The 24,527-nt window shown below is 38.4% G+C and overlaps 1 protein-coding gene across 1 annotated transcript in view; it reads right to left on the reverse strand.

Moving 5' to 3' along the window:
• The window catches only part of LOC309694259 (scavenger receptor cysteine-rich domain-containing protein DMBT1-like), a 38,980-nt gene that overhangs the window by 8,770 nt on the left and 5,683 nt on the right, over positions 1–24,527 (reverse strand). Inside the window, exons 6-7 of the mRNA XM_082514184.1 lie at positions 3,609–3,932; positions 308–616 (exon numbers count right to left, since the gene is read on the reverse strand). Of these exons, the coding sequence (XP_082370310.1) occupies positions 308–616; positions 3,609–3,932 (633 nt within the window). The remainder of the gene's footprint in view (positions 1–307; positions 617–3,608; positions 3,933–24,527) is intronic.

Below are 24,527 nucleotides of genomic sequence, written 5' to 3' on the forward strand. Positions count from 1 at the left end.
AAGACACAAATGACAAAAGCCACATATAATCCCCACGGTGGTGTTTGGCCAAAGCCACCGACAGTTTTAAATTGATGAATAATGGACAGATTCCTGTTTGGATTACAGGTGCATTGATAGTAGAACATGTTATTACTCAGTACTGCACAGTTCATACGGTTACTGTATGAACTCAGGTCCTCTGCTTACCGTGAAGTTCAGGATAAAGCATAATGACAAAAAACACTTCTAGGTGGTAAAAATGATAAGACAGGAAGTTCATTTACTGGCATTTGACATTTTTTGGACAGTCCTAAATATATCTTACCTGAACAGATGACACCAGCGTCCTTTTGGTGTGTACAGTCATGAGTCCCAAATCCTCTGTGCTGACACTGAGTTAGAGAACTTTCACTTCCTGAACAGGTCACATCATCCAGCCAGATTTGTCCTGTTCCTTCACCAAAATGAGCTGATTGAGTGGCCTCCAATGCTGATCCACAGCCTAACTCTCTGCAGACCACCTCGGCATCATTTAGGTTCCAGCCATCATCACAGAGTGTTCCCCATCTGTTGTTGTGATAGATTTCAACTCTTCCAGAGCAGCGAGTTGACTGAGGCCCAGTTAATCTGATTTCTAAACACAAAACAAATAACTAATTATAAATGAAAAGTTTTATTCTATTTAATAAAGGCAGCTATTTCAACATCTGTGGCAGATACATCCACCAATGTCCACTAATTTGAAGTTTAAAAAATGACAATAACTACACACAGTCCAGTGAGTATCTAAATGAAGAACATGAGAACACGTTACACTGGGAGAACACTGGAGCTCAGAGACAAAATCAAATCAAGGGGAAGACATATGAAGGTAAATATGTTTTAAAATTTGAGAGTCCGTAGAATCAAAAAGTGAGAATATGTAGAAAAACTTGTATTTTAAAATTTTGTAAATTGTAAAAAAAATTTATACACTAGTGTTTTCAATTCACACTTACAGAAAAATATTCACAAACCTGCAGAATGATATTTATATAAATATACTTTGAGCTGCAAACTTGTAATTCAAATTTTACTCATCCAGAGATCCATCTTCCACTTATCCAGGGCCAGGTCAGGGGGCAGCAGCCTAAGCAGAGAACATCAAGGCGTTCCCAGGCCAGTCAAGAGATATAATCTCTCCAGCATGTCGTGGGTTAGCCCCAGGATCTCCTCACCTAGTGGGACATGCCTGGAACCACTCACCCAGGAAGCATCCTTGTCAGATGCCCAAACCACCTCAACTGGCTCCTTTCGATGTGGAGGAGCAGTGGCTCTACTATGAGCCCCTCCAGGACGGCTTAACTTCTCACACTAAGAGAAAGGAGAGGCACTGTTCTTTTTCAAACATTTGTCTTACTATGGGGACGTGCAGACCCCTGTATTGACAGATAAGCTCATCTGAACGACTGACTGTCATCTTAGGACTCACACTTAAGACAGTGTGGAATAGAGATCGTGTAATGAAATCAGCCTGTTGCAAAGGTCAAAGGAGAAATCCAGCTTGGTGCTGCACATATTTCCTCTATAGCGACACCACGAAAGAGGGCCCATAAGGTTGCCATTCCTCTTGTAGAATGAGCACGGCGCTTCATTGGGGTACAGACTAGTGCTGGAATACTCCAACTTAATTACTGCTGCAGTCTAGTGGGAATGTGTTCTTTACTAATAGGCTTGCCAAAATGTGGCTTAGCCCAGGAAACAAACAGCTGGTCAGACCTCCTGAAAGCCCCAGTTCTCTCCATAACCGGACAGTGAACGTGTAAGCACTCCTGTTCATGGGAGGAGAAAGCAGTGGGGGCCAAACACCACTAACTCCAATGGCATGCATTGGAGAGAAAGGTATTTGAGGACAAAGGCTGGATTTAGCCTGAATGTGACCCATTAATTATCCAGCGTGAATTGGATGCACTGTTTCTGCATTGGCAGTGTATGAATATTGCTGATGCCAGCAGCTTCAAGACAAAATTTCTTCTTCAAGACAAAATTTGTTTCTCCACTTGACTTAGTAGCTCAGATGGTGGCTGTGAAACTGCCCACAGCACTAGGGATGAATCCCACTGGGAACAAGAGGTTTAGCGGACTGCCTTGTAGAGATTCTGGCAAACTATCAGGCAACTCAGGAGGAGAAAGTGGTGCTCTACCTGCACTGTGTATAGTGTGGGTGGAGTGCTGCCGACTTCGACTGAGAACATTGTCAGGCGGTGGTAGGAATGCTTCGAGTCCCTCTTTAATCCCACTGGCACATCTTCCGTGGAGGAAGCAGTGTCTGGGGACGAGGGGAATGACTCGTCTATCTCAGGGGCGAGGTCACTGAGGCATTTAAACAAATAGTTGGTGGCAGAGCCCCTGAGGTGGATAAGGTTCACCTTGAGTTCCTGAAGGCTCTGGATATTGTAGGGCTGTCTTGGCTGACACGTCTCTGCAATGTTACATGGAGATCAGGGGTGGTACCTTTGGATTGGCAGACCGAGGCGGTGCTTCCCATCTTTAAGAAGGGGGACCAGAGGGTATTCCAACTATAGGGGGATCACACCTCTCAGCCTCCCTGGGAAGGTCAATGCCAGGGTGGTGGAAAGGAGAGCCCGTCCATTAGTCAAACCTTGGATATAGGAGGAACAATGCGGTTTTCGTCCTGTTCATGGAACACTGGAGCAGCTCTTTATCCTTTTACTTAAACCAAAAACACAAAACTCTGGGTCGCAGACCCAGTACTGTGACACCATGGTCCTCGGCTGGAAAAGGGTGAGGACCAAAGGGGTGAAGTACCCATTGGAGTTCCTGCCCCAAGTGGAGAAGTTTAAGTATGCCGGGGTCTCGTTCACGAGTGACTGGAGAAGGGAGCGGGAGATTGACAGATGGATTGGTGCTGCAGACACTGTACCAGTCCGCCATGGTGAAGAGAGAGCTGAGTGTAAAAGCGACCGAAAGAACAAGATTGAGTATACAAGTGGCAGAAATGAGCTTCCTAGGAAGGGTGTCTGTGCTCTGACAGAGTAAGAAGTTAAGCCATCCAGGAGGGGCTCAGAGTAGAGCCGCTGGTCCTCCACATTGAAAGGAGCCAGTTAAGTTTGACTCAGCAGAAGATGGATGGATGGAATGAGGTTTAGACATCCATTGTGCCATCATGCCCCTTTCATTAAAAGACAGACTGCTATTCCCAAGTTCAGAGCCCCTAGAATATTAGTAGTCCTCAGTCACAACAGACTGATGCTGCTCCAAATTATCAGTTTGCGAGCCTATATGTGCAAAGGACAGGACCCTAACCCACCCTGTCTGTTGATGTTCGCCACCACAGAGACGGATGATAATATAAACTAGACTAAACTCAGCTAGGACAAACTAATAATACTAGTAGAACCTTAACAATCAAAATACAAAATAACTCAGCATGCTGGGTCACAGACCCAGCACCATGACACACGTGTGCGAGAGTTAACCAGATCCAGTCACACAACAGCTTTTCTAAAAAATATATTTTAAAAAAGGTTTACAAAAAAATAACTAACAGACATATTTCTCTCTAGATTACAGCTGCATGAACAAATTGTTACTGAATACTGTTCATGATCCAAAAAGTGTCTCACCTGAACAGATGACACCAGCATCCTGATAATGTCCACAGTAGGGTATCCCAAATCCTCTGTGCTGACAATCAGTTAGGGAACTTTCACTTCCTGAGCAGGACACACCACCCAGCCAGATTTGTCCTGTTCCTTCACCAAAGTGAGCTGATCGAGTGGCATTCAGTGCTGGTCCACAGTCTAACTGTCTGCAGACCACCTCAGCATCATTTAGGTCCCAGCCATCACCACAGACTGTTCCCCATCTGTTGTTGTGATAGATTTCCACTCTTCCAGAGCAAAGAGTTGCCCCAGAATTATCAGGATCAATTAATCTTATCTGAGCATCTAAAAAAAGAAAGAACAGATTATGAGAACAGATGTGTTTTAGTTTTTAAATACTTAAAATCAAGAAGCAAAAGGTAAACGAGCTAAAACTTAGTTATTCTGATCCTCCAAACATACATTTCTGAGTAAATCCATTAACAATTCAAATAAGGAAATGCAGTGAGGCAACAGAAAAAAAACTGAATTCATAATTAGATTTTTTATTATTTACTTGTCCTCTTAAATTAGAGTTTAAAAAAAAATCATCAACATGATATTATGGCAAAATGTGTAAAACGCTGGTCCGTTTCACGCTTTGCTTCACCAAAGCATGAAAGGGACACTCATGCAGAAGTTGCAGTTGCACACGGAGATGTTTTATTTCAAACAGTGGCGGTACTAGCCTGTTTGGTGCCCTGGGCGAACACTCCCTCTGGTTTTAATTTTGAACTCCAGTATGAACACCCATCCCCCAACTCGAGGATCACCACAACATAACCTAACAGACCTACACCTTAGTTTGCAGATTCACTTTGTTTAGGGTTTATTTCTGGGATTTCACACAACCCAGGATTCAAATAATGAATACACTTACAAATGTAGATTGCTCGTTTGAGCTGCTGCTGCTTAAAATTGGTAACAAGGATCCTTCCTACTGTGCTGTGGTGTATCGTCCACCTGGATATAACAGGTTATTTTTATCGGAGCTCAGTGACTTCTTATCCGCTACTATGAGGCTGTCTAGAGTGCTTATAGTTGGGGACTTTAACATTCACGTTGATGATGACTCCGACCTATTCGCCAGAGACTTTATGAACATTATGGATTCTTTTCATTTGACTCAGCATGTGTCCGGTCCTACACACAGTAAAGGTCACACACTGGACCTTGTTTTTACTTTGGGTTTAAATATTGATTTTATTTGCTCTGAGGACATTTTTATTTCTGATCACTACAGGGAGTGCAGAATTATTAGGCAAATGAGTATTTTGTCCACATCATCCTCTTCATGCATGTTGTCTTACTCCAAGCTGTATAGGCTCGAAAGCCTACTACCAATTAAGCATATTAGGTGATGTGCATCTCTGTAATGAGAAGGGGTGTGGTCTAATGACATCAACACCCTATATCAGGTGTGCATAATTATTAGGCAACGTCCTTTCCTTTGGCAAAATGGGTCAAAAGAAGGACTTGACAGGCTCAGAAAAGTCAAAAATAGTGAGATATCTTGCAGAGGGATGCAGCAGTCTCAAAATTGCAAAGCTTCTGAAGCGTGATCATCGAACAATCAAGCGTTTCATTCAAAATAGTCAACAGGGTCGCAAGAAGCATGTGGAAAAACCAAGGCGCAAAATAACTGCCCATGAACTGAGAAAAGTCAAGCGTGCAGCTGCCAAGATGCCACTTGCCACCAGTTTGGCCATATTTCAGAGCTGCAACATCACTGGAGTACCCAAAAGCACAAGGTGTGCAATACTCAGAGACATGGCCAAGGTAAGAAAGGCTGAAAGACGACCACCACTGAACAAGACACACAAGCTGAAACGTCAAGACTGGGCCAAGAAATATCTCAAGACTGATTTTTCTAAGGTTTTATGGACTGATGAAATGAGAGTGAGTCTTGATGGGCCAGATGGATGGGCCCGTGGCTGGATTGGTAAAGGGCAGAGAGCTCCAGTCCGACTCAGACCCCAGCAAGGTGGAGGTGGAGTACTGGTTTGGGCTGGTATCATCAAAGATGAGCTTGTGGGGCCTTTTCGGGTTGAGGATGGAGTCAAGCTCAACTCCCAGTCCTACTGCCAGTTCCTGGAAGACACCTTCTTCAAGCAGTGGTACAGGAAGAAGTCTGCATCCTTCAAGAAAAACATGATTTTCATGCAGGACAATGCTCCATCACACGCGTCCAAGTACTCCACAGCGTGGCTGGCAAGAAAGGGTATAAAAGAAGAAAAACTAATGACATGGCCTCCTTGTTCACCTGATCTGAACCCCATTGAGAACCTGTGGTCCATCATCAAATGTGAGATTTACAAGGAGGGAAAACAGTACACCTCTCTGAACAGTGTCTGGGAGGCTGTGGTTGCTGCTGCACGCAATGTTGATGGTGAACAGATCAAAACACTGACAGAATCCATGGATGGCAGGCTTTTGAGTGTCCTTGCAAAGAAAGGTGGCTATATTGGTCGCTGATTTGTTTTTGTTTTGTTTTTGAATGTCAGAAATGTATATTTGTGAACGTGGAGATGTTATATTGGTTTCACTGGTAAAAATAAATAATTGAAATGGGTATATATTTGTTTTTTGTTAAGTTGCCTAATAATTATGCACAGTAATAGTCACCTGCACACACAGATATCCCCCTAAAATAGCTCAAACTAAAAACAAACTAAAAACTACTTCCAAAAGCATTCAGCTTTGATATTAATGAGTTTTTTGGGTTCATTGAGAACATGGTTGTTGTTCAATAATAAAATTATTCCTCAAAAATACAACTTGCCTAATAATTCTGCACTCCCTGTATGTTATTGTTTTTAACTTGTCTTTTAATGAGCCTTTGTCCCCCGTCAGACGGATGGTTAGCACCTGTTATCTCAATCTCTACCCCATCCCGGCCCATTATCTTGGATACTTTCTCTCTGGTTTCACTACCTGAGCTAGTGAAATTAGTGAATTCAGTGAAAGCATCCTCCTGTTCACTTGACATTATACCTGCATCATTATTCAAAAATGTCTTCCAGTCTATTGGCCCATGTGTGCTCACTTTAATCAACTCTTCACTGGCATCTGGTATAGTTCCGGTTTATTTTAAAAACGCTGCTATTCTCCCACTTTTAAAAAAATCTCAGCTTGACTCCTCTCTTTGGAGCAGCTACAGACCTATCTCTAAGTTACCGTTAATCGCTAAGCTTCTAGAAAAGGTTATGGCTAAGCAGCTTATGGCAGCTCTGGACAAACATGGCATTTACGATAAGTTTCAGTCCGGTTTTCGTCAATTTCACTCCACGGAGACAGCTCTTCCTAGGGTCTCAAGTGATATCTTGATGAATAATGATGCAGGAAAATGCTCTGTTCTACTCATGTTGGACCTCACATCAGCTTTCGACACAGTTGACCATCACATCCTCATTGAAAGGCTGAAAAAATGGGTTGGTGTATCTGGAACTGCTTTAGAGTGGTTCTCCTCTTATCTCATCCTTTTCTGTGGCAGTCTCCGATTTTAGGTCATCCTCTACCTCCCTTACCTATGGTGTCCCTCAAGGGTCAGTTTTGGGGCCTTTATTGTTTTTAATTTATCTTCTCCCCCTCCTGCATATAATGGGCTCTTTTGAGGACATTTCTTATCACTGTTATGCTGATGATATTCAGTTGTACGTTTCTTTTATGCCCGAGGATTTATCTAAGCTTCAGCGTCTGAATGATTGCTTAGATTTGATCAAACGTTGGATGGCTGCAAATTTCCTCCAACTTAACGAGGGGAAAACCGAAGTCCTCGTATGCGCCCCTGATAGGTTTCTATCGCAGATAGTGAAAGCCCTTGGTCCTCTCTCACTTTATGTTAAATCCTCTATCAGGAATTTAGGTGTCACCTTTGACTCGAGTCTCACGTTGGATGGGCATGTGAAATGTCTGGTTCGCTCTTGTTTTTATCATTTAAGAAATGTGGCTAGGCTAAGCCCGGTTTTATCTCGCTCTGAACTGGAGATTGCTGTACATGCATTTATTTCGTCACGCTTGGATTATTGTAATTCGCTGTTTATGTGTCTAAGCAAAGGTTCTCTGGATCGTCTGCAGGTTGTGCAAAATGCTGCAACTAGACTTTTGACAAAATCCTCCATGTACTCACATGTGACACCGTTATTATCTCAGTTACACTGGCTTCCTGTTAAATTTAGAGTCGATTTTAAGATCCTGGTCTTGACCTACAGAGCTGTGCACGGACTGGCACCTGCCTACATCTTTGATCTGCTACAGCCCTATGTCTCTAGCAGGTCTTTGAGGTCATCTGATCAGGGCTTACTTGCTATAAAAAATACTAAGAGGAGGACTAAGGGTGACAGAGCTTTTTCCACTGTGGCCCCTACACTGTGGAACTCTCTCCCCCAAGCATTAAGAACTGTGGACTCAGTAGCTGTTTTTAAAAAACAACTCAAAACTTACATTTTTAAAACTGCTTTTGGTTAATTTTTTGCCTGTTTTATTTTCTCTTTTTAAATCTTTTTATGACTTGTAATCTCATGTGCAGCACTTTATGATTCTGTCTTGAAAGGTGCTATATAAATAAAAAATTATTTATTTATTTATTACAACACTGGACATTATATTTCTTCATTTCTACTTAATACTGTACAGCTGCTGTTATTGTCTATACATATTTATATTTCTTCATACATTCTTATATATTTCTATACTGTGTATTTGTATATTGTGTATTTTGTTGTACATTTATTTCATTTTTAACTTTAATTTTTATATTTTATTTTATTCCTTCCTAGTTAAATTGACCCTTTTTAATTTTCATATTTATTTCCTATCTTTTTCATAGCCTTTTTTTTCTTTAGGTCATGAGCAGTTGTGTAAGCATTTCACTGCATATCATACTGTGTATGACTATGTATGTAACAAATAAAATTTGAATTTGAATTTTGAATTTGAATATATAATGGGCTTGGATTTACAACATTATGAATGAAATGTGCTCTATTTGGAAGCAGGGCCCTCCTCCCCTTTCGACGGGTTGTGTGTGAGACTTTAAATCATCAAACTGTAAATTATAAATTTTAAATTTTTATTGATCCCTTTACCCCTGGTCCTAAAGTGTATATTTATTTTCTTACTCTTCTTATATTTATTGCACTGCTGTAACTGGAGCCTCGTCGTCTGGTCTCTCTATAGACTGGACTGTATGTAGCGGAGATGACAATAAAGTTTTACTTTCGTGTTTGTTGGTTTATTTTTATTTTGTTTTATTTTGCGGGTTGGTTATTAGATGCCGCTCCAGCCAGCCAGAGAATCCCCGCCGCCCTGCCCTCTCCTCCCTGAGCCGCAGGGGCGGATCTAGAGAAATTTTCTTAGGGTGGCAAAGAAATCAAATGGGGTGGGAAAATCAAAGCCTTTTTTTTCAAACACATATGTAGGTGGTTACATATGGTTAAAATGATTCAAATGCAGTAAGTATACACGTTTTCATATAAATATAGTCTATAACTTAATTATTGTCTGTAGCCCACATAATTACACACTTTAGTTACATAAAACATGTGAGTTTTGATCTTATGTACTGTATAGCCTGTATAGTAAATAAATATGTAGCCCAATAAGTATAAACTCTAGAAAACTGGGCGGTTCATTTACAAACACAAGTCTAACTTAAGTTTCACACTGTTTTTTGTTAGAAAACAATCACATTGTTACACGCTTAAATTACACAAAATGTCAGAAATCTGCACTGTCATGAACAAAAATTTAAACCTAATTTTTCATGATTTGTTGGATTAACCCACTGAGGTCTGAAATACAACCGGCCATTTGTGACTCCTTTTGAGTTTACGTTTGTATTTCACCCTCAAATTGTTTCATTTTATTTTTTTCCCCTTGCCTTGTTTGGTGTCATTCTTTTTCAGCTCATCTGAATTTAGTTGTTTTTTTCACTGACATACTGCATTAGTACTACTATTAATAGTACTTTACTGATCTGAAATCACACAAAGAACTTAAAATCCTAGTAGTATTTTTACTGTAAAAAAACCACAGACATGTTGAGTAAATTTTTATAACTTGAAATGCAAATATAATACAAATGTACGTTTTGTAAACATATACAGCTATTTATCTAAAAATGCAGCCAATACACCTGCCGTTTTTTTTTTCATTTTCTACAACCATTTAAAAATATTGCTAAAACTAAAATGAGAGAACAATCAGGTGTTGCAATAAGATGCCCCACAAATGATGTGTACCAGTAAAAAATAAGTTTGTCCACCAAAAGACAGGAGAAGAGCACAGGGATAAACCTGCAGGCCTGACAACAGGAGGTATATCACTCCGCTGGTTTTCTACTTAGTGACAGTGTTTACATTGCAAATGTGCCTTTGTGACATTCATTAGTGCCCTCACTGACACACAAAACAAAACGATAACACAACAGAACAGCTACTCAAGACAACACAACACACTAAGTATACACTCCACACTAAACGTCACAAATCTCCCACATCTAAGCTCTCTCTCTCTCCCTCTCTCCCTCACTCGCTCTGTCTCGCTGCCCTCACTCCCAAAAACTTCCCCCTCTTCCTAAACAACCAAAACCCACATGTTGACTTTTTTTTTTTAAATTGGTCGACATGGTACATTTTTCCACCAATAGGAAAGAGGTGGCTTTTTTCCCTTTCTTTACTGTTTTTGTGCTGTCCTTAGAAAACACTTAAAACACACACACACACACACACACAAAAGCGTGACGACAGTATTTAGAAAAAACTGGTGTTGCAAAAAAAACCAAAAAACCCAAAACAAAACAAAACAAAAAATCCAAATTGAACAAAAAAAAAAAAACAATATTTAATTTCCAGTGAGGGAAAAAACACCATTCACAATCAGAGCAGCGGGGACAACAGTACACACATGACATCTGCAGATCAATTTTCTAAAACTCACGTTTATTAGCTTATTACTACACCACGCTAGCACAAAAACTGTCAACTATTAGGACATTAAACCAGCTCTTTGCTCTGTGATGTTGAAAGGAGAGTAGGCTTCTTAACAAAATGAATGACTGAGGTGATATTTCTACCTTTTTCATTTTTAAGCTACCTGCACAATAGTTAGTGTTTAGTACACAAGCTTCTTTGGATTCCCTGAACCCATATAGACCTGTTTCTCTTTCTATCAGCATATTCAATTATGACCTGCTGGTGTCAAGGCGTGTTTTGAAACAGAGAGTTAAGAATGTCAAAGATTTTCAAACATTAGATTTGTCAAAGCCTTGGTTTTTCTACGAAACCCATAAAAACCTTTTGAAACTTTCCGGGCCACACAAAAATGACAGAGTTACTAGTTTTACAAAATATTATTTTATTAAATTAAATATGAAGGTATATAAAGGTACAATATTGATTATTTTGTAAAAAGACAAAATAAATTTCAGTTATTTTACAATACTGTTCATGGGACAGCTGTAAGAATATTGCAGTTCATTTATGCAAATGTACCATCATCAGACATTGGATTGATCTGCGTATGTTTGCTCTTTAAGTTCTTTAATGAAATCACAAGTTTCAATCCTGAGTCACATTTTAACAGTGGTGAGATTAAACCTCTTGCCTACATTTCTGTGAACTTATCTTTCATTATAAGATCAGTTAAAGGCTTCAGGCGATGGAGGTGTTTAATCTTAACCTCAGTTTTTACCTTCTTCAGAATATCTGATGTTCTGATGTAAGTAATCTGGTGCCCTTGAGATAATTATTTCTTTTACACTTTTAGTTTTTAGTTTTGCATTATATTAACGTTAAAAATTATGTGGAAAATCAGCTGATAGATTCTGAAACGACAATTTATTCTTTTAGAAGTCTGTATATATCGTTCCTGCAAGATTTACTTTGGGGGCCAGCAATCTAGTTTTATTTTACAAGTTTAAAGACATCTTTCTTTGTAGAATATGAATTCTGCAGACTGCAATTATATCTATTCCTTAAATAAGCTATGCGTTTGCTTTCTCTGCTTGTAAGCAAAAATATTTTATTTGTATCAGAAAAAGGTTCATATGTTATTATCAAAAGTAATTTTAGAATATTCACTGGGCAGGTTTATGTGGGTTTATATTCTCAACCTTCCTTTAACTGTTACAGTAAAGGAAAAAAATAGGTGAACAACAACCAGATGCTCATTTCAGGCACAGAAATGCTGAAAATTAGAGAAATAGAATAGAACAGAATAAATCTAATCAAAATAATTATACCTACAAAAAGCACTACATTTATCATAATCGCAGAATTATATATGTTGAACTGACCAATCAGATCATGGATATAACATTTTACAAAATGGGTGTAAAGGCATGAACCTGTGTTTTATTATGAAAAAGGTACATGCATGACTGACCTGCAGCAGCTGAAGATCCAGACAGATGAAAGACTGTAGAACAAAAAATAACTCATTATGTGGGAAAAAAGTGAGCACTGATTAGAGTCTCTATTTGTATACCAGTTTAAGAATATCTGAAAAATATGAAATGCATCTCACTGATGGCCAAGTAGAAGAAGTTTCTCCATTGTCTCCACATGGCTGAGACACAGAAGCTGTGTAAAATGAGCCATCAGTGACAGAAACTTAAGTTAATATATTTGGTCCATGCAAAAGCTTCACATTAAACTTCATTTTTAGATTTAAAAAAATGCATCTGTAATGTCGCTTTTGGTGTAGATTATTTTATTTAACAGTGAATATAATCATTTTAGATTTGTTCTGTAATTAACAGCCACTCTGACCTGTGTCATATGACCTTTTATTTAAACAAGCACAAAGCAAATCAAAGAAAAAAGTATCATTTGGTGTCTGCATGAAATGATGTTATGTTCATAAACTGTTCTTTTATGTCTAAAATTTTTCAAATAAACAATTTTTTTACACAGCAGGTATTTTACGGTTCCTAAACTTGTGCACATACAACTTGTCTCTATGGTATGTTGTTTTTAAAGGCTTTTAATTTGCATGAACATGACACAAGCAGTTAACAGCTGATGTTTAATTTTATGGTCATCCAGATGGAATAAAAATAAATTGCTACTCTTACCAGTTCTGTAATCCACAGCAGTTAGAAAGTGAAGAGTATTGCTTGCTAGTTGCAGTTCTCTGGAGACGTCTGAAGGCTGCAGGTATATTTTCCACATGCAGTCTCAAGCAGATGTGATGTCGTATGCTGAGAAACCACAGTTATGTAAATTAAGACACTGGCCTGATATTTGTGCTCTAATGCTACAAAATAACCACAGGAACCTCAGTGTTTTCTGACATTTTCTCACACTGAAAACACTTCAAATTGCACCATGAAACTCTCAATCTCCAAGTCCCTCAGAACTATACTGTTACTATACTGTCCTTTCAATGAAACAGGGAAATATATTTTCCCCAACAACATTTTCACATATAAGCAGAGATGGGCAATAATCCGATTACTTTTTTCAAGTAACGAGTAAAGTAAGGGATTACTATTGCAAAAACGGTAATTAGATTATCGTTACTTTCCCATAGGAACGCTGTGTTACTGCGTTACTAAAACCGTGATTTTTTTGCGAGAATGTCTCATGACAGTGATGTACGCAAGTGCAATGTTGGTGACAACAGCTGTCTGCAGATCAACAGTGGATCATATATTGAGTGCTGGAGAGAGTATGAGCGTGCAGCGTTTAAAGCGTGGAAGCACTGACCTTACTTAGAGTTTGATTCCATAAAAAGTGACAAAAACATTTGTGTCCGTTGTGCGTGGGAATAAAACTTCTTTTTACAGCGAAAAAACCCCCTAAACTTCCAAGCAAGCACCGAGTGCGCTACCACGTATTTCCGTACCACGGAAATTCACAGAAAAACTCGCGGATTCTTCGGCACACCTGCACCAGAGCACACCTCCGTCTACCCAACTCCTGCTTTACAGGTGAAAATAGAGCAACAGAACCGCTAGTCTTTGATTTTATTTATTTTCTGCTGTGTTTTACTTGCATCTATTTGAAAGACTGAGTGTAAACACACACAAAAAAAAATTATGTGCTGGAATGTGCAGAAAATAGGTTTAAATATTAAACAAATTTCTTCCAGTCAGAGAATGTTGCATATAATTAAATTTTTGCTTGATGCATAAAGTTAAAAGATTAAAACTAATAAAACAAGTTTTAAAAAGAGACTTTTCCATTTGATTACATTTTGTATGATGGATTATGTAGAAAAAGTAGAATTGGGCTGAAAGAGCTATCGCTTTATCACCTATTCAGGTTGTAAATCGTGTTTTTAAAAAGTAACTTAGTAACTAAGTAACTAAGTAATTAATTACTTTTGAAAACAAGTAATCAGTAAAGTAACGGGATTACTTTTTTGGGGAAGTAATCAGTAATTAGTTACTGATTACTTTTTTCAAGTAACTTGACCAACACTGCATAGAAGACATCTGAATACAAGCTACAAAAAAAGTTGCTTGGATCACTGTGAAACTTGCACAGCAAACATGGTGGATGAGTCCAGATATACACATAAAATAATAAGCAGAAATATGCACAGCTTTCCAAGTTTAAGTTTACAAAAAAATAGTTTTCATGCATGCATGAAACACATCAGCAGTGTTGCAACATTTGGTCAGTGGTTTTAGACACTGTTTTTTTTCTTTTTCTTTTTTTAAAAGTTGTCATCAAAAAGTACCACTGAGGCTGGAACAAACTGTGAGTGGTTAAAAACTCTCAGGTTGGCGTGTGAAGTGTTTAGTTTCTCTTCATGTGCAGTACCCACATAATATGTCTCTTTATCTCTGCTGATGTGACTTCTGCTGTGAATCTTTTTATTTCATTGCACTAATCTTTGCAAACAGAGAGCAACTTTGAGTTTGAGCTGGACATATTAACGTTGTCCTTGTCCTCAAAATTGTCTTTCAAATATTCTGCAGCAGATTGCAGAATCACAGTAAAGCATACTGGGATATGGTTATGACATTTGACACAATCATTTGCAATCATGGCAAATGCAATCATTTTAAGACCTTAAAACACTGAGCTATCCTCAACACTGACACTATGGAGAGTTTAAAAGTATTTGACTTATAAAAATCAGACCAAACCTGATTTAAAGTTCACCCAGATTCCTGTCACCTGTAAAGTTTCTCTAAATCAAGGGTTCCAAATGCAGGATGTGACAACTGGTAGAAGTTTAAGGATTTTTTGAGGGAAGTTAAACAATTGTGCAACCAGTAAACGAAGTAAAATTTGCAGAGGTCGGTATCCAATTGTAATTGGGGAGGATGGGGGGGCAACAAACACAGATAGCACCGTTAATGCTGGCTGACACACGGAGGAGGAAAAAGAAGAGATACTAGTTAAATATTAGGCAGGAAAGTTACATCAGCATGAGGAAACAGGAAAAGGCAAATCAGTGCCATTTTTTTAACTAGTAATGCCAAGTGTACCAAATAATAATAAAATAATATGAATTCCCCACTCGCCCCTGCGGGTGTCTATCCTTCAAGCTTGGGTCCTCTACCAGAAGCCTGGGAGCTTGAGGGTCCTGCACAGTATCTTAGCTGTTCCCAGGACTGCGCTCTTCTGGACAGAGATCTTGTGATTTGCTGGAGCCACTCGCCTAGCTTGGGAGTCACTGCAACGAGTGCTCCTATTACACTGGGACCAGAGTTACCATCACCCTCCACATCGTCTCGAGCTCTTCTCTGAGCCCTTGGTACTTCTGCAGCTTCTCATATTCCTTCTTCCTGATGTTGCTGTCATGTCACTACGTCTATCACTACGGCCGTCAAAACACAGTTTGTGGTCCAAAACAACCCCTTAATACTCTCCTCAATCTCAATATCAGCAGCTTTAATGATAGTAGGTGAATAACTATACAAAGACTTCCTGAAATCAATAATCATGTCTTTTGATTTTTACACATTTAATGAAAGGAAGGACTCATCACACCCAGCTACAAAATCTTCTACAAAGACTAACAATCTGGGTGTAATCAGCAAACTTCAGGATGTATTTGTTAGTGAAGTTACTGTGACACTCATTCGTATACAGAATGAAGAGAAGAGGTGAGAGACAGCAACCCTGTGGGGTGCCTCGCGTTTGTAAGTAATTGTTTGTGAGTATGAATAACTCCAGGTAAACCTCGCAACCAGCAATAAAAATAAAGGTTAAAAAATCTCCATCTCGGCAAAAACCTCATGAGAAACAAATCAGGGAAGCAAGCCGTTCACTCATAAAGTTAAAAGCAAGGTTAAAAACAAAGTTAGAAAACACAATAAATGTCCCTTCCCACACATAGCACATCCATCAATCCATTCTCTTCTGTATATCCTTTTCAGGGTTGCAGGGGGGCTGAACCCTATCCCAGGTGTCTTAGGGAGAGAGGCATCGTACACCCTGGACAGGTCGCCATTCTGTCACAGGGCTAACACTGTCACATAATTACCAATACTAGTAATTATGTGATAGTGCATTTCAGGTCATTTTATGGAGTACAAAGACATAAAAAGTCATAAAATGACATAATCTCTTTTCTTATATTTTTCTTTTTTCACGTTGGTTTATGAAGACTAAAACGCTCTTTGTGTGGGGGGCTCTGCTGCAATGACAGTGAAACTTGCTGACATTTCACACTCCAACCTTGAGGCTTTTATCACTCACAGTTTGAGCCTTCGGACCACATGGTGCTTATGCCTTACAAAAACAGGTGTTAAAACCACTCTGACCATCCACTGTTTTTAATATCATCCACTTCTGCAGAGTGAGAAGCTGCTCGGGATGGGTGTCACCACTTCTACTGTTGCCTGGATGGTCTGTAAGAAGTTACCTCCTGAATATCGGCAAGACAAAAGAGATGGGTGTGGTCTTCTGGAGGACAAAAACAGCAACTGGGCCCATGAGCATCACGGGTGAGGAGGTTGAAACAAATAATAGCTACATGTACTTGGGCATTCACCTGCTTGACAGACTCAACTGGAGGACCAACAGTGATGCTGTGTACAAAAAGGGCAGACTCTATTTTCCAAGGACGCTCAGATCATTTAATGTGTGCAGCGAGATGTTGGAAATCTTCTACTGCGCGTCCTTGAGCCTTGATTCCTTCCTGTTAAAAGGGAGTTTTTCCTTCTCACTGTTGCCAAGCGCTTCCTCATAGGTGGCCGTCTAAATGTTGGGGTTTTGTCTGTATTATCTTAGGGTCTTTAATTTACAATATAACACCTTGAAGCAACTGTTGTTGTAAGTTTGTGCAATATAAATATATTTAAATTGATTTGAAAAATCAGTCGCCCAACTGATTTAATCGGGCAATTTCTTTATGACACCAATTAGTTCAAAGTGTAAAATACAAATAAAAACATTTTATAGCAGTGGCAGTGAGAGAGTGCAACAGGGAAATACAGGAAGTACAAAATAATATGTTGTCATATGGGAACATGATGTGAGAAATTTCACTGATCCGAAACGATGTCAGAATTATTCAGCACAATACAGCCACATGTTGGATCAGCGGTTGACCTTGATTTCTTTCCTTTGCAGATGGAAAGATAGAAAATAAACTCACTCAGACTATATATAACTATATATACTTTACAAGTTTGTCAATCATGTGAAAGACAAATATAAAATATTTTACTGAAATCCAGTAAAATTTTTCAATTATCTTATGAGCTTAAACGAATGTGAAAGGTATGGTTTGTCTTTGTACATGTATGGATTCCACTTTTCTGTTTAAATAAATGTTAAAATTATTAACAGCTATTTTAGCTCCTGTTCTGCCTGGTAATCTTTGGGTTTCAGATGGGATGCATTTATAAATCAAATCTTCTTTTTGAGCTACAGTTTCTTTGTAGCCAATCAAAATATGGGGAAATGTATTAATATTTGGGGTGAAGGTTGAACCAGGACATAAGGTCCCCAGTCACACTAATGTAGTTGAAATGGGTTTTTGAGAACAGTAAATAATGAATGATTTTTGAACGCAAAAATAATCTTTTAATGAAAACAAAGTATCAAAACCTCAAAAACAGGACATGAAGAACAGAGTCCTCGATGACAGACTTATCAGAAGAATGTTAATAGAGAGAGATATAGCTTTAGAGCAGGTGCAAAGATTTCTGAATACAGAAAATATCAGCTAAAAACGAATTCATTGTTACTAATAAATGTTGTACAATTTATTTCGTTTTCCTGAATTTTATCTTTGTAAAGCAGTAGCAGTTATAAGATACCCTTATCTTGATCACACTGACTTCCTGTGTCTCTACTGGCAGTAGTTCTCAAAATAGACATTTGACATGTGACGGTAACATCAGTGCTTACAGAGTGACTGCTATCTTTCAGTTTTAGCTTTTTTTTTTTACAGCCACATGTCTGTGGCTAATCTGATCTCGCAAAACAAACTCGGGATCTCGCAAAAGTTGAATTCCAACAATGGCGGCAGCTACTTAGTTGTAATATTACTCTTTCTGGGTCACAAAATACACTTTTAAGATATTTTGAGGCGTGAATGTAGTTGTGTAAACGTCAGATATCTGCTCGGTTTACAAGACACCACATATTTGCAAAAGTGCTCCGACGTTTTCGGAGATCTGACACCCACCATCTCGAAGCTAATGGGAGGTCAGACCTACTACAGCCGGCACATCGTGCCTCGACCTCCCGGTCGGCTTCGAGCTGGCGGCCTCCGAAGAATGCGGCTAAAACTTTTGCGAGATCCCGAGTTTGTTTTGCGTGATCTCGCAAAAGTCTGTCTTATTTTTTTTTTCTCCCACGTCCCTTGCGGGGCTTCGTACACCAGAGCAAAGTTTGTGTAACAGTTTTTCCTGAAAGGACGCTCCAACAGAATACTCAGGTTGGCAGCTTTGGGGTTTCAAACTCTTTGCATATGTAAAACAAAAAGTAATAATTAACAAATCTCCCAGTAACACTTCTGGCCTGATCTTGTGCAGTTTATTGCTTTAAAATGTATTTCGCAATTTATGCAGGTAAAAATGTTAAGGTCATTGTGACTATATTAATATGTACACTTGCTCTTCTCTGTCTGTTCTCACACTCGATATATTTTAAGTTCTAAGCAGCATGAATATGAGACAGCTTTATATTCAGGTATATTTAACAGCATGTTTTCTTTTCAGTAAATATTCATTCATTCAAGTCATAAAATGACATAATCTCTTTTCTCATATTTTTCTTTATTCATGTTGGTTTTTGGAGGCTAAACTGCTTTTTGTGCAACACTAACATCTATCTGAAGAAAGAACATATACATCTGATAATCTGTGTGAGATCACCTAATTTACAGCAGATAACTGAGAGCAAGAGTGGTTCAGTCGGGGTGGGGGCATGGAGTCTGCAATTACAGTGAAACTTGCTGACATTTCACACTTCAACCTTGAGGCTTTTATCACTCACAGTTTGAGTCTTTGTACCTCATGCTGTTTATGCCTTACAAAAAAGGTGTTAAAACCACTCTGACCATCACTCCATCTTCCCTCCTCTATTCTATATTAATATGTGGAGTGAAGAGTTAGGGGATCACATGTTTACCAGGGCATAAGGTCCCCAGTCACACTAGTGTAGTTGAAATGAGTTTTTGAGAACAGTAAATAATGAATGATTTTTGAACGCAAAAATAATCTTAGTTGTAATAATAAAATAATAAAAGATTCTTTTCATTAAAAATAATCTTTTAATGAAAACAAAGTGTCAAAAATATAACTCACAAACATGACATGAAGAACAGAGTCCTCGATGACAGACTTATCAGGTGAATGTTAATACAGAGAGATATAGCTTTAGAGCAGGTGCAAAGATTTCTGAATACAGAAAATATCAGCTAAAAACTAATTCGTATTTACTAATAAATTTACCACAGTTATTTTGTTGTTCTGAATTTTATTTTTGTAAAGCAGTAGCAGTTATAAGATACCCTTATCTCGATCACACTGACTTCCTGTGTCTCTGCTGGCAGCTCTGTGCTCACACTTTAAACATTAAATGTTGTGAGACAAATTTTTATTCAGTTCCAAGTTACAGAATGAAGAATTTGTTTCCAGTAGATCTTCATACAAGACCATCATTTTCTTTGTAGGCATTGTTTTGATGTGCTTTTTCTATGTACTCATCTCAACTGTTTACTATCTATAATGTCTTTGTCAATAATGTCAATTTTGCAATCAAACTTCAAAGAACATAAAAAATATATGTCTCTGCTTCCATTTTATCTTAAGCAGTTCTCAAAATAGAGATTTGACACGTAGTAACATCAGTGCTTACAGAGCAAGTTCTGTCTTCTAGTTTTAGGGGTTTTTAGGGTATATATGTAAAAGGAAATCATACAGTATATACACGAATCTTAACATGCCTCAAGATTCCACAAATTTATATAAGAAACACACATTTTCATCCTGTTTTTTACATTGTTTTCACTCTATTCTTCACCTTGTTGTGTGCTCTATAGTTGAACCTTGTCACTAAAGAGCAAATTCTTTTCTTATTGTATTTATTTATCAACCTGTGAGAAATGATATTTGGGTGAAAGCCTCTCCACCTGTGTGTGTGTGTGTGTGTGTGTGTGCACGTGTGTGCACGTGTGTGCACGTGTGCGCGTAAGACTATTCTATCTCTTCTGCTGTTTCCTCCTCAGCGTGAGCGTGAACTTCTTCAGCTCTGGAAACATCCGTCTCAGCGTTCTCTTTTTTGGCCGGTTTCTGCTTTTTGGAGACCTGGAGAGACGGGACACAATCCATGTTATTGTTCCTACACAGCTGCTACTTGGTTTAATACATGCTTTTATTTTCTCTGATGTACCTTATAGTAGAAATGAAGGGCAATGTTCTCCAAAAGCAGAATCAGTGGTAGGAAAACATATCTCAGGACTGAAGTTCTTGAATCTGTAGACAGAGATCTGTATCATCAGTATATCATCAGTGAGAGTGAGGTTTTAAAAGCCTTAGAAAACAAAATTTATATATATATATATATATATATATATATATATATATATATATATATATATATATATATATAAATTTTGTTTTCTAAATTTTGTTTTGTTTATATATATATATATAAATATAAACAAAACAAAATTTAGAAAACAAAATTTATATATATATATATATATATATATATATTAAAAACACTCCCTGTAAATCGTGCTATTTAACATAAAAGAAATATTAAATGATGGGCTACCAGTAAGTGGCATATAAAATTCTACCCACCCATACCCCCATCACACTTAAATGTCCCAGACACAATGTGGTGGCCACATTGCATCACTGACTGAACAGTAGCTACTAATGAACTACTTACAGATAGGCTTGCAAATCTTTAGACAGCCTTTAGATTGTTATTTTAGGTGTTTAGCTTCAGTTTTATGATATGAGGGTCTTAAAGTGAGACTCTTTTAAAGGACTGGAAAAAAAAAACATTTATTAGATGTATTTTCCAGTGTATACCCAAAATTTCTCAGGTTCTCAGCAGGGGTTATTTCTTTGTTCATCAGCCGCTCATAACAATTGGCATGGTTATGTTTGAGTTCAATCATGTACTCACAAAAAATACAATTAAAAAATAGAAAAGGAATAAGTTTTATTTGTATTCCAGATACTTTCTTTATTCTTTACTGCATTATTGGAGTGATGTTTAAAAAAACCATGTAAATATGTTGCAGTGAATCTAGTGATCTATGTCATTCATTTACTGCCATTCAACAGCAAATAGAAATGTTGAGTTCATCTGTCTACTTACATATCACAAAGGCATGAATCCAATGAGCCTCTTGAGCAGTGATTTTCCTTGATGACACTGTTATCTCATACACACAGCTGTAGTCGGCATCATGTTCAAGGTCAGCTACAGGAAAACTCAAGGAGGCTGAGTTGTTGACAGATGTCATGTTGTATTTCATATTAGAGCGAGTGAAGATGAGAAAGAAAACAGCTCCTGTATAGTGTACACTAGTTGTGCAGGTGAAGATGAAGCTGTAACCCTTGATGATTTCTGCACCTTCAGGAACCTTGACCAGTCCTCCATTTGGAGACGTCACAGAGATACTGGGCTGCTCCAGTGACACTGAGAACAAAAGAAACAACAAATACAAGAGAACAAGAAACTATAGTGAAAAAGAGGTACCAACTAATGGCAGAAAATCTCTATACCACTGATTTAATGTCATAGCTTTCAGCCTGTGAGGGTGGCACTGAAGGAAAAAGAGGGAGTGAGGTTGGGGAAGGACTTGCATATTTCCGCAAGACAATACTATTCATGTTAGAGGAGTCCGGGAGCTGACTCCCTGCAGTACAGTCCTTTTCCAAAAGTCAAGCAGCTAATCTCCTCAGTTCACAGATACTTACAGGCTGTCTGTTACAGCTCTAACACACCTGTGTTGTGTGACCTTTGCTCTCTCCAGGACCCAGGTGTCGTTGTCTTTTCCCTCCCTTTGGATAGACAAATTTGTGTTGTGGTTTTCCTTTCTTGTTTTGATATTGATATAACGGCATTGGGGTCTCTTTGTGTTAAGAATAAAGTCTATGATTTTACCATTTCTGCATTTTTTCATTTCTTTCTTTCTGTCCAGGCTTTATTCATTGTTGCTCCCCATACACTCCCCCAGACTTCCATCTTGGGGACGTAAGACTGTTGAAAGGTGAGGGGATGCTACACAGTGGTAAACATGACCCAGATTTTAGGAAGTAAAAATGAAAACTATTTTTCCTATTTTCGTATTTTTCTTACAATCGTATATTTTCTCAGGTCAAACACTCTTTCAGTGTTCAATTGTAAATATAATATTGGTTTATGAAATTTGCTAATCATTGCTTCCTGTTTTTACTTTGATTTTACACAGCAGCCCAACATTTTTGGAAATGTGTTGTACTTGTTTCTCCATAGCTATTGTCTATTACAGCTCACTCAGGCAAACTCCTGCGTAGATGAATATTTTCATGGTTTGCAGATAATATAGTCACATGAATATGATTAAGATCATGTCAATTTTTATTTATTGGTCGCAGTATATATTGGCATGCAATGGAATTTAGTTCATGCCCTCAAAGAGATGATTGGGGAGTGAGTGTTGCTGGTATTTCTTATCTTAATGGATGTGATGTCATACTAATAACCTGTAGTGGGTGTAACAAGTACACAGTATTGGTCCTGTCAAAGAAATCACTGTAATATAAACAATAGTACATTTTATTACCAATAACAGAGATGTTAGCAGAGTCACTTGTGGAGAAGCTGGAGTCGTGTGAATATTCACACTGGTATAATCCATCCTTGTCAAAATCTACTTTGAGGATCTTGAATGTAGCCGAGTTGGTAGTTGATGGTTTTGTCTGACTGAATGAGCCTGAAATCTGCTTCAGAGTAAATTCTCCTTGTAGGAGCTGTTGGCTTTGAGGTGATATTGAACAAGTGATGCTGAGATCACTTCTCCACTTAACTTTATTAGCAGGATTCATGGAGATTCTGGGCTTTGGGAGGATCACTGAGGAAATAGCAGTCACAGAGAGAGGATCCAATTAAAATGGTAAAACATTTACCTTATTATATTAATAATATAATAAGAAACAATTTAATTTTTCACCTGAGCAGACAACACCAGCATCCTGACTGTGTGTACAGTCATGTGTCCCAAATCCTCTGTGCTGACACTCAGTCAGAGATCTCTCACTTCCTGAACAGTCCACATCATCAAGCCAGATGGATCCACTTCCCTCAGCAAAGCGGGCTGATACAGCAGCACTCTGTGCCGTTCCACAGCCGAGCTCTCTACAAACCACCTCAGCATCATTTATGTCCCAGTTATCATCACAGACTGTTCCCCAAGTGTTGTTGTAAAAGATTTCGACTCTTCCAGAGCACAAAGTGCTTCCAGATAATCTGACTGGCACACCTGGGCACAATGAGCATAACATAAAACAAACACTTTTTTAATGGAATGAGTGTTATTCAGTGTGGAATTAGTTCATGACTACACTCATTTACTCACTCTGCATGCTGAGCTGCTCACTGATCATAAAAAACTACTAAAGAACAGTTTTATTTATGTGCTTCAGTGTTGAATGTTATCATAAGATGTTCCAATCAGATAAAATATTATTGTTTTGACAGTTCACACTCATGATGTTGCTGCTTTCCAGCAGTTTGTTTGCCAGATATTTTTCATGGTCCTGGATCTTCGTCCCAGTGTTTTGAGTTGCGATCACGTATTCTTAGTTAAGAGTATTCTTAGCTTCATATTCTTGTTTTGTTTTGTTTTTATTTACAAAGGAAAAAACAAAAAGAAATTCAGATTTGCAACTTGGAAGCAAAGCAAATTAACTTGGTACAAAAGTTGGACCGCTACATCATAAGTTTCACAGGAAAAGCTTTAAGTTTCATGAAGGAAGTTTTCTTTTTGCTCTTTGCAAAAAAATGGGAGAAACCCGTGAAAGATTTTGACAAAGAAAGATGTGATGAAGCTACTTTTCTGCTAAACATGTCAGAAACACTGAAATGTACCTCTTCACACAAATGCAGTAAGAGACACACACCATAAGATGATGAAATGATTGCAATACTGTAAAAATATTCTAATATGTTGATTATGTCTTTATAATGATTATTTCTTTTTACCTGAACAGCTGACACCAGCATCCTCGCTGTGTGTACAGCTGTGTATCCCAAATCCCCTGTGCTGACACTCAGTCAGAGATCTCTCACTTCCTGAACAGGACACATCATCCAGCCAGATTTCTCCTGTTCCTTCACCAAAGTGAGCGGACTGAGTGGCATTCAGGGCTGTTCCACAGTTTAACTCTCTGCAGACCACCTCAGCATCATTTATGTCCCAGTTATCATCACAGACTGTTCCCCATGTTTTCTTGTAGGCGATTTCGACTCTTCCAGA

The sequence above is a fragment of the Aulonocara stuartgranti genome (assembly GCF_965226115.1).
Source record: "Aulonocara stuartgranti genome assembly, chromosome: 18".
Taxonomy (NCBI): domain Eukaryota; kingdom Metazoa; phylum Chordata; class Actinopteri; order Cichliformes; family Cichlidae; genus Aulonocara; species Aulonocara stuartgranti.